Raw genomic sequence first — 13214 nt, 5'->3', positions numbered from 1 at the left:
CGCTGGAGAAGCACAGGAGTCTGCAAAAGATAACTGGCACTACCCTCCCAGGCCATGGTCACCAGCTTTGCCTGAAAAAGTCTGAGAAGAGAGGGCAAGCTACCTTCTGTCCCTCGGGACCCCTGCAGCCTGAGTGAGGCTGGGGAACCAAGAGAGTCAAAAGGGACGCATTCAGGCACACCGGAGGGGTATGGGAAAACCCACAAACCAGCCGTGTACACACAGACACACACGCTTGCGGCTGCAGACATCCTACTCCAACTAAACGGGCTTCTCTGCGCCGCTCCAGCGGCAGCACCTCTAATTACCTTACAGGCTGTCATCAAATTCTCACAACATTTCCAACACAAAATTCATTCTGATGTGCTGGAACTAAAAACACACAATCACAACACGGCCACCAAAAGCTCCACCACGGGCCCTGGAGCACCCGTCATGGCCCCGTCAGGAGATCGGACGGACCTGGGGTGCCCCATCTCTCCAAGGTCTCAGGACCCTTCGTGGGCACTCTCTCCTCCTAAATCCCAGGACAAAATGGCGACGCAGGGCTGGCTCCCCGTCCTGGCTCTGCCTTGGAGAACTGACACTCCGCGGTGACAAAGTGAATTAGAACACAAGAAACAGGGTCTTGTCTTGCTTTCAATCTGCTGCCAGGAATGCAGCAAGACTCGGAAAGTTGAGTACAGATGTCTGAAAGTGTGTTATCCACTGTTTGTGGCAAAGCTGGTGAGGGGCTGGTCTCGCTCTAAGTTCCAGGGACAAATTTAAACATATTCGGGGCCTGGCAGCTTCCAAAGGCACGTGGCACTGACAGCAGCTTCCTGAGCCAGCTCTTGCAAGAGAGATCCCGACTTCTGTTCAGGCTCAAGGGCCCGGGAGGCGTCTGCAGAAAAGTCAGGTCTTCCTCCCCTTCACCTCCATGGGCACCGCTGTGGGAGGCGTGGCAGGGATGTGCCCCCTGGGAGAAACCCTGAGACAAGACTCAGCTATCAGGCGTCTGCACCTCAGAGCCCCCACGCAGGCTAGTCCCGAGTCCGGAAGCCCCACGCTTTCCTGCTTTAGTCACGACACTGAAAAGCCCCCAGCCCGGGAGCTCCTCTACATGCATTTCCCTGGAGCTGTTTGGGATGCTCTTGTGGGAAACTACAACTCAGGGGAAATTTGTCTATTCAGTCAATGACAGCACAAGTAACCAGTAAGGAGTCACGTTCACAGAACTGTAAGATTTCAAGCTGGAAGGGCCCCTCAGAGATCACCCAATGTAATCCCTTCCGCCGACAGAGGAAAAACCTGAGCAGCCCCGAGAAAGGAAGTGACTAATGAACCCGAGGGAGATCACACCAACTAGTACTGGCAAGGACTGTTCTCCCTTCTGCCCACCCCATCCCCAACCGAATGAGTTTGGGATCAGGAACAATCCAGCCCAGCGCGACAGCGTGGGTGAGTGTTCAGACCAGAGGAGAGCCTGCAAGTGGTCTATGCAATTTGTAATCTCTCCCATGTGAATGGGGCAATGCAACAAGATTCCATTCGGAAAGAAGGAAAACTTAGGCAGCATAATTATGGCCATGGTGTCAAAAGCAAACAGAAAGGGCCCCATGGCTCACAGATAACTACAAATTAGCATTGTCGCTGCTGCAAGGTATTTTTATTTATTTTGCTAACCCTTTCCCAATTACATTTTAATCTGGTCCGGGCCAGGGTTGACTTTGGCTGGCAGAATGTAGCCTGTGGGTGACCTAGGGGAGAGAGTGCTACACTTGGAATCAAGGGAAGCCCAAATTCAAATCCAATCCTTGACAATTTCTGGCTATGTGACCTCAATGGCCCACAAGCCTGTAAAATCAATAACCATCACTCTGTAATATCTACCCCCCTAAGGCTGGATGTCACAATCAAGTAAGTGCTTTCAAATTAAAGTTCGATATAAACAGTCTTCATTACCGTTCTAGTTATTTCCTACTTACAGCCCCATAGACCATTCTATTAGGGCAGAATATAAGCTTCTTGAAGATAAGCTTCTTGGTGTGATCTTTGTGTATATGTACTTTAATAAATGCCTACTGACTACAAGGTGAGAGCCAAAAGGGACCCGAAAGATCCTCTGAGCCAACCATTTTATTTTTTCATATGAAGATATAGACCCAGAGAGGCTGTTCCTTTCTAAATGTCATATAACTACATAGTACTCTCCAGATTCCCTCTCCCTCAGCCCACTTTTAAGAGCTACTCCAAGGAAAAGACATAGAAAACTAAAATTATCGTCATTATTATTATTGACGCCCACAGTAACACAATGCAGTCCACACCCACTGTTGGCCGGGATGTGCAATGTTCAAGCATCAGAGATCTGGCACTGGAAGTGACCATAGGGGCCATCGAGCCCAGTTCTCCTCATGCATAACACAAGGGCACTAAGCATCAGGGAGACTAAGTAACTGGAATTAAAACTGCAAAGCTAATGAGCAAGCACTGGAGGAGAGATGTGAACCCCTCTCTCCTTACTCTAGCACCCGTGTCACTCCCCATATGGGAAAAGCTCAGATATTTTAGTTCAATAGTGTCAATTCACTTCTACTTTCCAATACTTCTTTTTTTTTTTTTTTTTAAACAAAGGCTTAAGAAAAAGGTGAGATGCCTAAGAATGGGCAGACAAGGATGCGTTGAGACTGTGTGAGAGGAGGGCAGACCCTACTGAGGGGCTCACAGATCCACGGAATCTTAAATAAGAAATGGATTCTAAATACTATTGTTCTGTAAGAAATGACCAGCAGGATGATTTCAGAAAGGCCTGGAGAGACTTCCATGAACAGAGGCTGAGTGAAGTGAGCAGAACCAGGAGATCATTGTACAGGCAACAGTGAGATTATATGATGATCAATTCTGATGGATGTGACTCTTCTCAACAATGAGATGATTCAGGCCAGTTCCAATGATCTTGTAATAAAGAGCCATCTACACCCAAAGAAAGGACTGTGGGAACTGAGTGTGGACCACAATATAGCCTTTTCACTCTCTGTTGATGTTTGCTTTTTGTTTTTTCTTTCTTTTTCCTTTTTGATCTGATTTTTCTTATGAAGCATAATTGTGGAAATATATATAGAAGAGTGGCACATGTTTAATATAGATCAGATTTCTTGCCATCTAAGTGAAGGGGTAGGGGAAAGGGAGGAAGGAAAAAAAATTAGAACACAAAGTTTTACAGGTGTGAATGTTGGAAAATCTATATGCATAAAGATCTTTTTATTTACAAAACACATTCATGGGTAATTTTTCAACATTGGCCTTTGCAAATTACCCCCTCCTTCCTCCCACTCCCTCACCTAAATGGCAGGTAGTGCAAGACATGTTAAATATGTTAATACATGTTAAAGCCAATATGTGTATATATATTTATACAATTATCTTCCTTATGTATATATTTTGAAAATAAAAAGCTATAAAAAAAAAAACCCTAAAAATAAAATTTAAAAACCTAATAACTAAAGCAAAAAAAAGAAAAAAGAAAAAAAAAAGATGGATTCCAAGAAAATGGACAAGAAGTGGGAATGTTTTAAAATCCGGAACAGCTCAGCCTCCATTCCTCAGGTGCAGAGACCCTAGTTCGTGGCAATTAACACCATAGGCTTTTCTTCTTGGGAAATGAGTTCATGGACTCTGTCATGTCTGTGCCAGAAACAGCGAGAGCACAGGAAGGCACAAGCTTCCACGGCCAAACTGAAGCTGCCCAACTGGTCTGGTGGCAAACAATCTCAGGGCTGGGCCCTCCGTGGCTCCACGGGCCCCGAGCAGCCATGTACTGTAGGCCTTCCTGAGCCCGCACAAGCCTTCAGAACAAATCCCTCACAGGAGCCAAGACTCCAGGAAAGTGGCTGCCTTGGATTTCCTTCACCCAGCATTCTCAGGGGAAGAGTATCAGGGAGGTTACCACAGAATCCTTCAGTCACAGGACCTCAGTTCCCCGTGACCTGTAATAAGTCACGGCAATTCCCTCAGTTTATAAGTGCTGTTGTTCAGTTATTTCAGTCTTGTCTCACTCTATATCGCCCCATTTGGGGTTTTCTTGGCAGACACTGAAGTGGTTTGTTATTTTCTTCTCCAGTCACTTTACGGATGAGGAAACTGAGACAAATGTGATCTATAAATTAAGCAGACTGAAGTAAATGACTTCGAAGAACGCTCCACTTCTCAGACCACCTTCTCCTTCCTCTTCCTCACCAACAGCAGAGACTCCCGAGGTTCAGGATGAGCAGCCACCCCCACCCCAGCCCTGCAATTTCCCTCCAAAGTTCACCTCCACTGCCAGTTTCTACATGAGACAATGCCTGATCATCTGCTTGCACCATCCCTGGACTCATTTTATATATGCCCAGAGTACAGAGCCACAGACGGCCAGCAGGCTCTCTTTGAGGGCAGGGACCATTTCCTGGTTTTTGTCTTTGAGTTCCCAGTGCCTAGCCCACAGTGGGGGCTTCCTGGCTGGCTCCTGGGGGCAAGTGGAGGCAAGGGAATTGATGCCAACAGCTGAGGGCAGAGAGGGTACAACGGGAGGGAAAAACCAAAGGTAGAGTTACTGTGGCTGCCCAAACCCCAAGTATTGAAGTGAAGAAGGTTCCCTACCCTGGCCTTGGGGCAAGGGGACATAAACAGAAGGGATGAATGTTTCTGCCTCTGAAGATAAAAGATCTAAGTAGGGAGAAGCCCCAGAGAAAAGGAAGAATAACTTGCCTGGAGTCAACAGGATGTGAACCCAGGTTTGAGAGCCCAAAGCAAAGAGGATTCCTGCTTGTGGAAGGCACTGACTCCTTACAGGGAGACAGCACAGGGCAAGGAGTTCTACTAACAGATACGAAACTGGCAGCTTACAAGTCACATTTGTATGTGTGAAATTTAATTCTGCCCACATGTATTAGGCACCTTTAAGAACAAACACTAGGCTGAGGACTCGGGGAAATCCAAGAATGGGAGAAGGGGAGAAGGGGAAAAGGAACCTGCCTTCAAAGAGATTCTAGTCGAGTAACTGTACCATCTGTGGATCAATGCAAAAGGGGGGGAGAGAAATGAATCAAAAACCTCAACAATGCCAAAATTCTTTTTAATCGACCACAATGGCTTTATTCTGAAAGGCAAACTGGGAGTGGATTTATTTTATACAAGAATAGCAACTGGTAGGAATCCCAATCCTACTACCTGCTTGCCCACAAGGCTTTGCATTAAGTCATTCTAAACATCTATTTCCTCTTCCACAAAAGGAGGGGGTTGGGATTAAAGGCCCTCAATTCAAAATCTTTGAGCCCAGAATCTTAGGAGATATCTGTTTATCCGAGGGAGGAAGAGTAAAAGAGAGGGAAGAAAATCCTAAGAATTAGACACTCCCATTGCAGGGGTTTAAGGATTAATAGCCTAAAGGGGCCAGACCAGATGGTACCTAGAACTATTCCAATGACAAAGAAGTCCATAAAAGAGTTAAAATTGCTTACAAGAAATCTAAATGTTAGCTTTAAGTAAGATCCTAGGCAGGGGGAAAAAAAAGAATGCTAGCTGCCCTAAAATCTTCCTAGACCCAAAGGTCCCCACACAAGAGGCAGCATGGGTAATCCCCAAATTCCCCAGCTAGCCCTATGGTTCCCCCTTCCCCTTTCTCCCTTCCAACCACCTGGAGTCACAAACCGACTGGCTGGAGAGGCTTCTCCTCTCCCTTTCACAGCCAGCAGTTCACCAAAGTAAACCATTTTAATTAATTTAAATTTAATTAAGTAGAGCTTCTGAGAAAGCTCAAATTCTCCAGCAAACAAACAAGGAGCTTTAGGTGTAGAAATGGCCACCCCTCCAAAGGCAGCACAACCCTATTGCTCCGACCTGATACCAGCCTAACACAGAGGGATTCTTTTTCATATCTTTTAGGGGCATATTTTAAAATGTACATTTAAATCAGACTTGCTACCACAATGAATTTAGCCATTCCCCAACCCAAGGGCGTCTCTCTGCATTGTTTCTCCTGTTTTGCGTCCCAGAACAGGAACCAGAAGGCACAGACCCAACTCCTCCTTCGAGAAGGACCACAGGTGTGCAATGTTGGTTTGGATCATGTCTTCCATCATTATGCTACGAGTGTTGCTCATTTTTTTCTTTTCCAATGTAGGATTCATAAGAGATATAGCTATATGTGAAAATCATAGTGAATATCATCTCAATGTTTAAAAAATAATAAAGTTATAAACAAACTATATGCAATAGCTGAAAAAAAAAAAAAAAATTCATCCCTCCCTTTAAAGCAACATCCCTACCAAGCTCTCCCCTAGGAAATTTGAGAACAGCCAAATGTTGTTTTCTAAGAAAATAAACCACAAAGGGCTTGTTTCCCTAACTGAAGGAACAGAACGAGGGTACCGACTGCTAAGCGGCAGTTTCAGAATGAAACATGCAAATCCTCTGGGTGACTTGAGGAGCAGCTGAAGGGAGAGCTAAGTGAGCTAGAACTAACCACTCTGGAGGACTTAACTCAATGGACTCTATGTCCCAGAATGGCTGCGGCACTTGGAGTCTACTCAGAGCGATGCTCCCAGGGCGGATTTTCCATGTGCTGCCATATACATGTGTTTGCGCGCCCCACACAGAAGCAAACATTTGGAGTGAGGCCGGAAGCCGGAGTGCAGCGGTTTACAAGTCACTTTTCTGATTCTGTGGCCCATCGCTGAGCTGAACATCCATCTGGGTGGGCTTCCTCCCCTGGACTCACTGCTCCTGTAAGCCCTCCACAGGGAATCTGTTTGGCACACTGAGGGCCTTCCCCTAAATTTCCAGGATATCAATGGAGAGCACAGGCTGTCCCCTCACTTTTATTTTTCTGTAGTTTCCTAAGAAAATATGTTGGACTTGTTTTCTAAGAGGTGCCAAAGAGCTGAAGATACTTATTTTGCTGATTATAAAAATTTAGATAATATCCAGGCACATGTAAGGAATAATGTAGCTAGATGCCCACTGGTTGGGCAATAGCTAAATACATCAGGGTAACAAGTCTGACTTAAATACGCATTTTTAAAAATTGCCCCTTAAAGATGTGAAAAAGGATCCCTCTGTCTGATACTCTCTGTCCCACCTGTACTGTGCAATATAAGTAAACCCTCCAGAGACCCATCAGTTTGGTATGTGCTGAGTACCATGTAGGAAGCTGTTTGGGAATGAAAAACTTTGCTCTGATAGTATGAATTCAAAGAATTTAAGGGGCTAAACTAAGATGAACATTGCAACATTCCCTAAGGTTTAGATGGCCAGCTCCATTTGAATGCTGCCTCCATGGGAGAGCCCATGCCAGACTGTACTCAGAACAGTATCCCGCTCAGTTCTGGCCATCACATCTCAGGAAGGCTCCGCCAAGTCAGAGAAGCCAGAGTTTACAAAGAAAGATGGCTGGGAAATTTTCAGGAACACGGCATCAAGAACCAGTTGGAAAAAGTGGGAACTTAATATTAAGCTACAGATGAATGGAGGTGCCACAGAAGAGTTGTCTTCCAATACGTGAAGGATTAAATGGGCCCTGCTGGAACCTGGACAATAAACCAGGAGCTAAGCATAGGGGAAAACCCCTAATCATCAATAGCAGTAATTAACAACAATAATAGTAATAAACTCAGAATGAAAGGGGCAATGTCAGGAGGTGATAGGCTCCCCTTCATGGGAGATCTCCAAGAAAGGCGGAAGCTCTAGTTGTTGGGTACGTATAGAGGAGACTCTTATTGGCTGCCCTGGAGGGGCTCTGAGTGACATCAGCACGAGAGAGAGCTGGGCGCAATTCTAGCAAACAGCAGTGGCCAGCGTGGCTCCCTGCCCCCAGCACACTCCGGGCCCCGCTTCTACTCCAGGGCTGCTGAGGCCGAAGCTGCCCACTAGGTGCTGATCCCCTCTGGCCGCCTTCTGCTTTCCCGGGCACATTCAGGCCGGCCCACGGACTCCACCGCTGCTCTCCCGCCAAGAGCTGTTCAGCTCAGAGCACACACCCAGGCCCCAGACAGCTCAGGGCTTGGGCTGAGAGGCAGTCCTCCCTTGGACAAGATTCTGTGAGATAACATCATGGAAAGCTTTGAAACCTTAAGATGTGACTGAGGTGCTGGTTATTACTATCTGTGCACAGGGGGAAAGTTAGTGCCCTCTGCGAGCCTCAGAGGGTCACACCTGACCTTCTAATTCTCAGCTTACGATCTCTAGGCCTGGATTCAAAGCCTTCCCATCCGGCGGGGCCGCAGAGGCTTCTCTTTGGCAGCCATCACGTCCAAAGGCCCACAGTCTGTGGCAGACTTTCTAGCGGGTCCTTTCTGGGAGTCTCCCCACTCCAGGCCATGATGGTGCGTCCCTCACTGACTCCAGAGCAGGACATAAAGGACAGGGAAAACGGCTGCACTTCAGTGCCCGGCCCTTGCAGCCGCGCTCAAGCCAAACGGCGGACAAAGTTAAAGACACGGTTCTGGGAGACTTCCGGGGAGGAGAGGCTTCCTGAAGCTCAGGCCTAGAGGACGGGCAGGTCCGAGCATCAGCGGAGAGGAGACAGAAAACCCCCAGAATTTCCCTAAGTTCCCAGAGGAGACACAGTCAGAGGGGCTGCTAGGGAGCAATCCGAGAGGAGGGTGGAGAGAGGCAGTGGCTGGCCATGTCTGCCAGATGGGTTTGAGCTTGAGGACTTAGGAGCCAGTGAAAATTTCAGAAGATGCAAGCGAACGTGGTTCGCCTTCAAATTCCAGGGACACCTACATTACCTGCGTCACTTCCTGGGAGGCTCCTCCCAAATAATACACATTCTGTAAGCTCCAACGTGCCGTGTGAATGTTGGCCGTTACTGGCGCAGAGGCCGCCAGAGGTACCCAGAGAGGTTCCCCCCTACCTCCAATGTCCGTGGACTGCTGTTTTGTTTTGTTTTCATTTTCTTTAAGTTTCTGTGTCTGCTTTTTATACTTTTCTTATCTCCTCCCTTGAAGATGGACCAGCCAGTTTTACTTCTCAAGGCAATCCAACCTTCTGCCACCCCCCATTTAAGCTGCTGCTTCTTATCCACCAAGAGCCTGAAATCCCACTAAAAGGATGAAAAACACATTGACTTAACACTCTACAAATGACCTGATGGAGTCTTTAGAGCTGTCTGTAAAGTATAAGTAGCCTCTGAGAGTGAATCTGGGGTTTGCCTGTGAGAGAGCTCAGGACACGGCTCCGGAGACTAGCGCACCCCCGCCCAGACCTCGCTGGCCCCTGGCCCCTGGCTGCCTTCCAAAGAGCCGGGACATGACCGGGCCGCAGCAGGAGAAAGGGTCCCGCCGAGGACGGCCGGCAGGGTGGGAGCCCTTCCCAGCACCCACAGGACGGGTTACAAAGGAGGCAGTTACTGGGAGGGACCAATGAGCACCCACCCAAGGTTCTCGGGGAACAAGAGGGCTCAAAACTGGGCCACAACGCTCCGGGGCCCGCAGTATCATTATGGTAAGAGGGGGAAACTGAGGGTCGCCGACTTGTTCAGAATCAGAGAACAGATGAGGGCAGAGGGCCTCCTCGCTCCCATCCAACAAGGCACCGAGCAAAGCACAAGCTGTCTCTGACTGAAAATGCACAGCCCAACCTCCCTGCTCTCCCAACCAGCCTTTCCCATGTGCACAGGCCTTGTCTCCTGCCCGGGCCACACTCTCTATGGGACACTGTGCCTCGGTCCCCGGAGCTGCCCAACAGGCCCTCAGAGGGCCCCAGGAGGACTCCTCCAAGCCACCTGCCAGGCCCTCAGAGAGCTCCCGGGGCCGCCCACCAAGCCTTCAGAGGATCCCGGGAGGACCCCTCCCCCGAACTGCCCACCAGGCCCTCAGAGGGCCTAGTAGGACCCCTTGGAGCCACTCACCAGGCCATCAGAGGGCCCTATGCCACGTCCTTAAAGAGCCCCTCTCCAGAGGACCCCCTGGAGCCATCTGCCACGCCCTCGGAGGACCCCCCCCATGCTACCCACCAGGCCCTCAGAGAGCCCCCCAGGGATGCCCACCAAGCCCTCAGAGGGCCCCAGGAGGACACCCCTCCCCCTGAAGCTGCCTGCCAGACCCTCAAAGAGCCCTGGGAAGACCCCTTGGAGCCACCCACCAGGCCCTCAGAAGGCCCCCTGGGGCCGTCTGTCAGTCTCTCAGAGGGCCCTGGGAGGACCCCCGCCCTGGAACCACCCTCCCAGGTCCTCAGAGGCCCCCAGCAGAAGCACGCTTTCACATGGACCCAAGCACCACCAAACCCCACTTACTGCCGTTGTCATCAGAGTCTTCGCTGCTGCTAGGGAGCCGGCCTCGTTTCATGATCTCCCCGGGAAACAGCAGGCGGCCTGCAAGGCAAGGAGACAGCCCTTCACCCTGGGTAACAACAAAGCCCGGTGGACTGCAGGCAGACACACGCACACGCACAGCTGCCGGGAGGAAGGCCTGGGAGGGGGGCCCGTGAGGGCCCCTGCCTGGCCCCGGACACTCAGAAGGGCCCCTGCCCGGCCCCAGACCCTCTCGGGCCTGTGTGGAAAGCCTTTCAGAGACCAGAAGAGCAAGGCCAGCGTCTTACCTGCAGGCCCATTCAGACTCTGCCCACACCTGAATCAGGAAGGCCTGTGCGTGCTGGCACTGCTCAGAGGAGGTCTGGGTACAGGAGGAGAGATAATGAAGCTCTTTAGGCAAATTTTGTGCTTGGAAAGCGGCCTGCTCCAGCGGCCCGAGGGCCCCCACCACTGGGATGTCAGGAAAGGCAGGGCCTGGGCAACAGGGATGCAAATCTCTGCTCTTGGCATCCCCACCCCTCAGCTGCCCAGAGCAGAGCATCCTTGTCGGTCCGGGGGGAGGCGCATCGGGGAGACAGCAGCAGCATCCCGAGGTAAGAGTCAGTGTGGGGGCCCCTTTTTCCCCCTGGCAGGCAGAAGAAGGATGGTGGGCCCAGCCTTCCTTATCAGCGAAGGCCCTTTTTAAGAGCGTTTCCTCCCTCAAGAAGCCTGGGATTCAAGGCCAGGAGGCCCTACACCACAGGGCTAGAGCGGGGAGAGCCATCTGCGGCTCATTTTCCACATAGAGCCCTGGGGGGAGAGCCTCAGTGAGCCCAGCCAGCTCTTCAAACCTGGGGGGCGTCCCACTGCCCTACGCCAGCCTTTCACCGTAGGGAAGGCCGCAGTCAGGGCCGGCCCCTCACCGTCCACACAGGGACGAACCAAAAATGCTTCCCAGGTGGTTTTCCCCACAACCCCTCTCCATGTCCCACCGTCAGAGCTGAATCCGTTTTATTAACAGCTTCCCCATAACTCTAGGCAATCAACAGAACAAAAGACCAAGTTGTGATTTGTAGCGTTTGCTGATTTCTGAGGGCTAAATGCTAATGGTGAAAATGTAGCAGCTGGTCCTCAGGAGCTGGCAAGAATGCTCTTGTACATCAGCAGATGCTGAGGAAAGAGGTACCCAATGTCAACCGTCAACAGCTACCATTTATTAAACCCAAGTGCTTTCCATCCAATCAGGCTCCCTTAAGTACCTACTACGCACAAAGTGCCGTGCTCCCAAGCCCTACTAATGTCCCAGCAACAGTGTCAACAAAACCGGCTCCTTTGCTTCAGAAACTGATAACGTTACACAGACACAGACAAATGAGGCAGCAGAAAGGCAGAGAGGGCCTGGGTTCAGAGCTAGGAAAGGCCTTCCAGCTTGGTGTATCTCCCATTTCCCTTTCCTGCTGCTCCCTCCTAATTTTATTTATCACTTATTAGAAGTACATTTTGCCAAATGGTTAAGGCCAATGGACTTCATTCTTCCCAGCAAAACACACAGAGAGGGCCGTCCTGGGGAAAAGGCAGCCCCTTAAACCGCAAGCTCACATCCCCTATAAAATGGGCATTCACACATATCTGACTTCTTGGCCACATGGAGCTCTTGTAGAAAAACAGCCCCTTAAGGTGCTAGGACCAGGAACAGGGCCCAGGAGGGCAGCAGAGCTCCAGACCAAGAGGACAAAGGGGCACCATCCATCCCCCAAAGAGGGGCCCCTTCTCCCCCCAACCGGCTGTACTTACCCAGACACTGCAAAGTCCTGCAGGTGTGTCCCCCTCACAGCCCCCACCCCTTGCCCCAAAACTCTGTGCCCACCTAAAGGCTCCTCTCCGGCCCACTCCCACACAGGCCACCGGGGTTTTATGCTCGCCGAGACATCCCTGGGGGTCTCCTACCACAGGTTCATCTTGGGATGTTACAAACAAGCACAGACATCGCAGGACTTAGAACCGAAAGGGACCTCAGGAAGCATCTATACCCTCTTCTTCACTTGGAACCCATGAACATTTTACAAATTATATATGCTGATGATCCTATGTTACAATTGGTTTCCTTTTAAATCCTGCATTTTTATTTCATGCATTTAAAAACACTGTTCTGAGAGGGATCCACAGGGGCTTCACTACGACTGCCCCCAGAGATCCATGGGACAAGAACGGGTCAGGGACCCTTGTTCTGAACCAACTCGCTCATTGAACACATGAGGAAACTGAGGCACAAGGGGTAATAACCCTCAAAGGTCACAGAGTTGGAGCAGATTCTGATACCAAATCTGGCATTCTTTCCACCAAATCCTGCTCTTTTGAGGGGACAGTCTGCTTCTGGCCTAATCACTAAGTGCCTGGCATATAAATAGGAATTGTTAATAACTGCTTATGGACTAATTGGCTGAGAAAAGGTGAGAAGGAAAGGGCAGAACAACTCACCTCTCTACTCAGAAAAGGGAACAGACTGTGACTACAGTGGAAGGAGGAGAACGGCCTATTTTTTGAAAAAGGGGAAATACCACCCACCATCCATCCTCACAGAGGTTTCAATATCTGTCTCTGGTGCTGCAGAATGTCTAAGACAATGCGCTTTTTTCAAAAAGCAGAAGGAGGATAAATATATGTAGGACAATGCAGAAAGAAAGGTGACAATCCTAGGACACAACAGATTTAGAAAGGACCCTCAGGCCAATTATTCCGACTCCTTTACTTTACAAATAAGGAATCTGAGGCCCACGGAGACAATCACAAAGGGAGTGGAACCCAGGTCCTCTGACCCCAAAACCCAGCCTTCTTTCCACTAGTGACAGCGTGACACAACCTTCTATGGGAAAAGATTAGCCCAGAAACCAGCTTGTTTGCTGTTTGCCTCACCCCATGGAATCAGAGTATCCTCTCCTAAATTTGTCATGGTCAATCTGCT

General features: G+C 49.7%; 1 protein-coding gene across 5 annotated transcripts in view; it reads right to left on the bottom strand.

The window, feature by feature from the left end:
* Positions 1–13214, bottom strand: part of JADE1 (jade family PHD finger 1) — a 79754-nt gene that overhangs the window by 44606 nt on the left and 21934 nt on the right. For all 5 annotated transcript variants that reach the window (XM_031944088.1, XM_031944085.1, XM_031944084.1 and 2 more), the window contains one exon: positions 10256–10333. In XM_031944088.1, the coding sequence (XP_031799948.1) occupies positions 10256–10333 (78 nt within the window). The remainder of the gene's footprint in view (positions 1–10255; positions 10334–13214) is intronic.

The sequence above is a fragment of the Sarcophilus harrisii genome, chromosome 6 (assembly GCF_902635505.1).
Source record: "Sarcophilus harrisii chromosome 6, mSarHar1.11, whole genome shotgun sequence".
Taxonomy (NCBI): Eukaryota; Metazoa; Chordata; class Mammalia; order Dasyuromorphia; family Dasyuridae; genus Sarcophilus; species Sarcophilus harrisii.
Note: the sequence above shows the minus strand (reverse complement) of the source record. Positions and strands in the feature narration are given on the sequence as shown.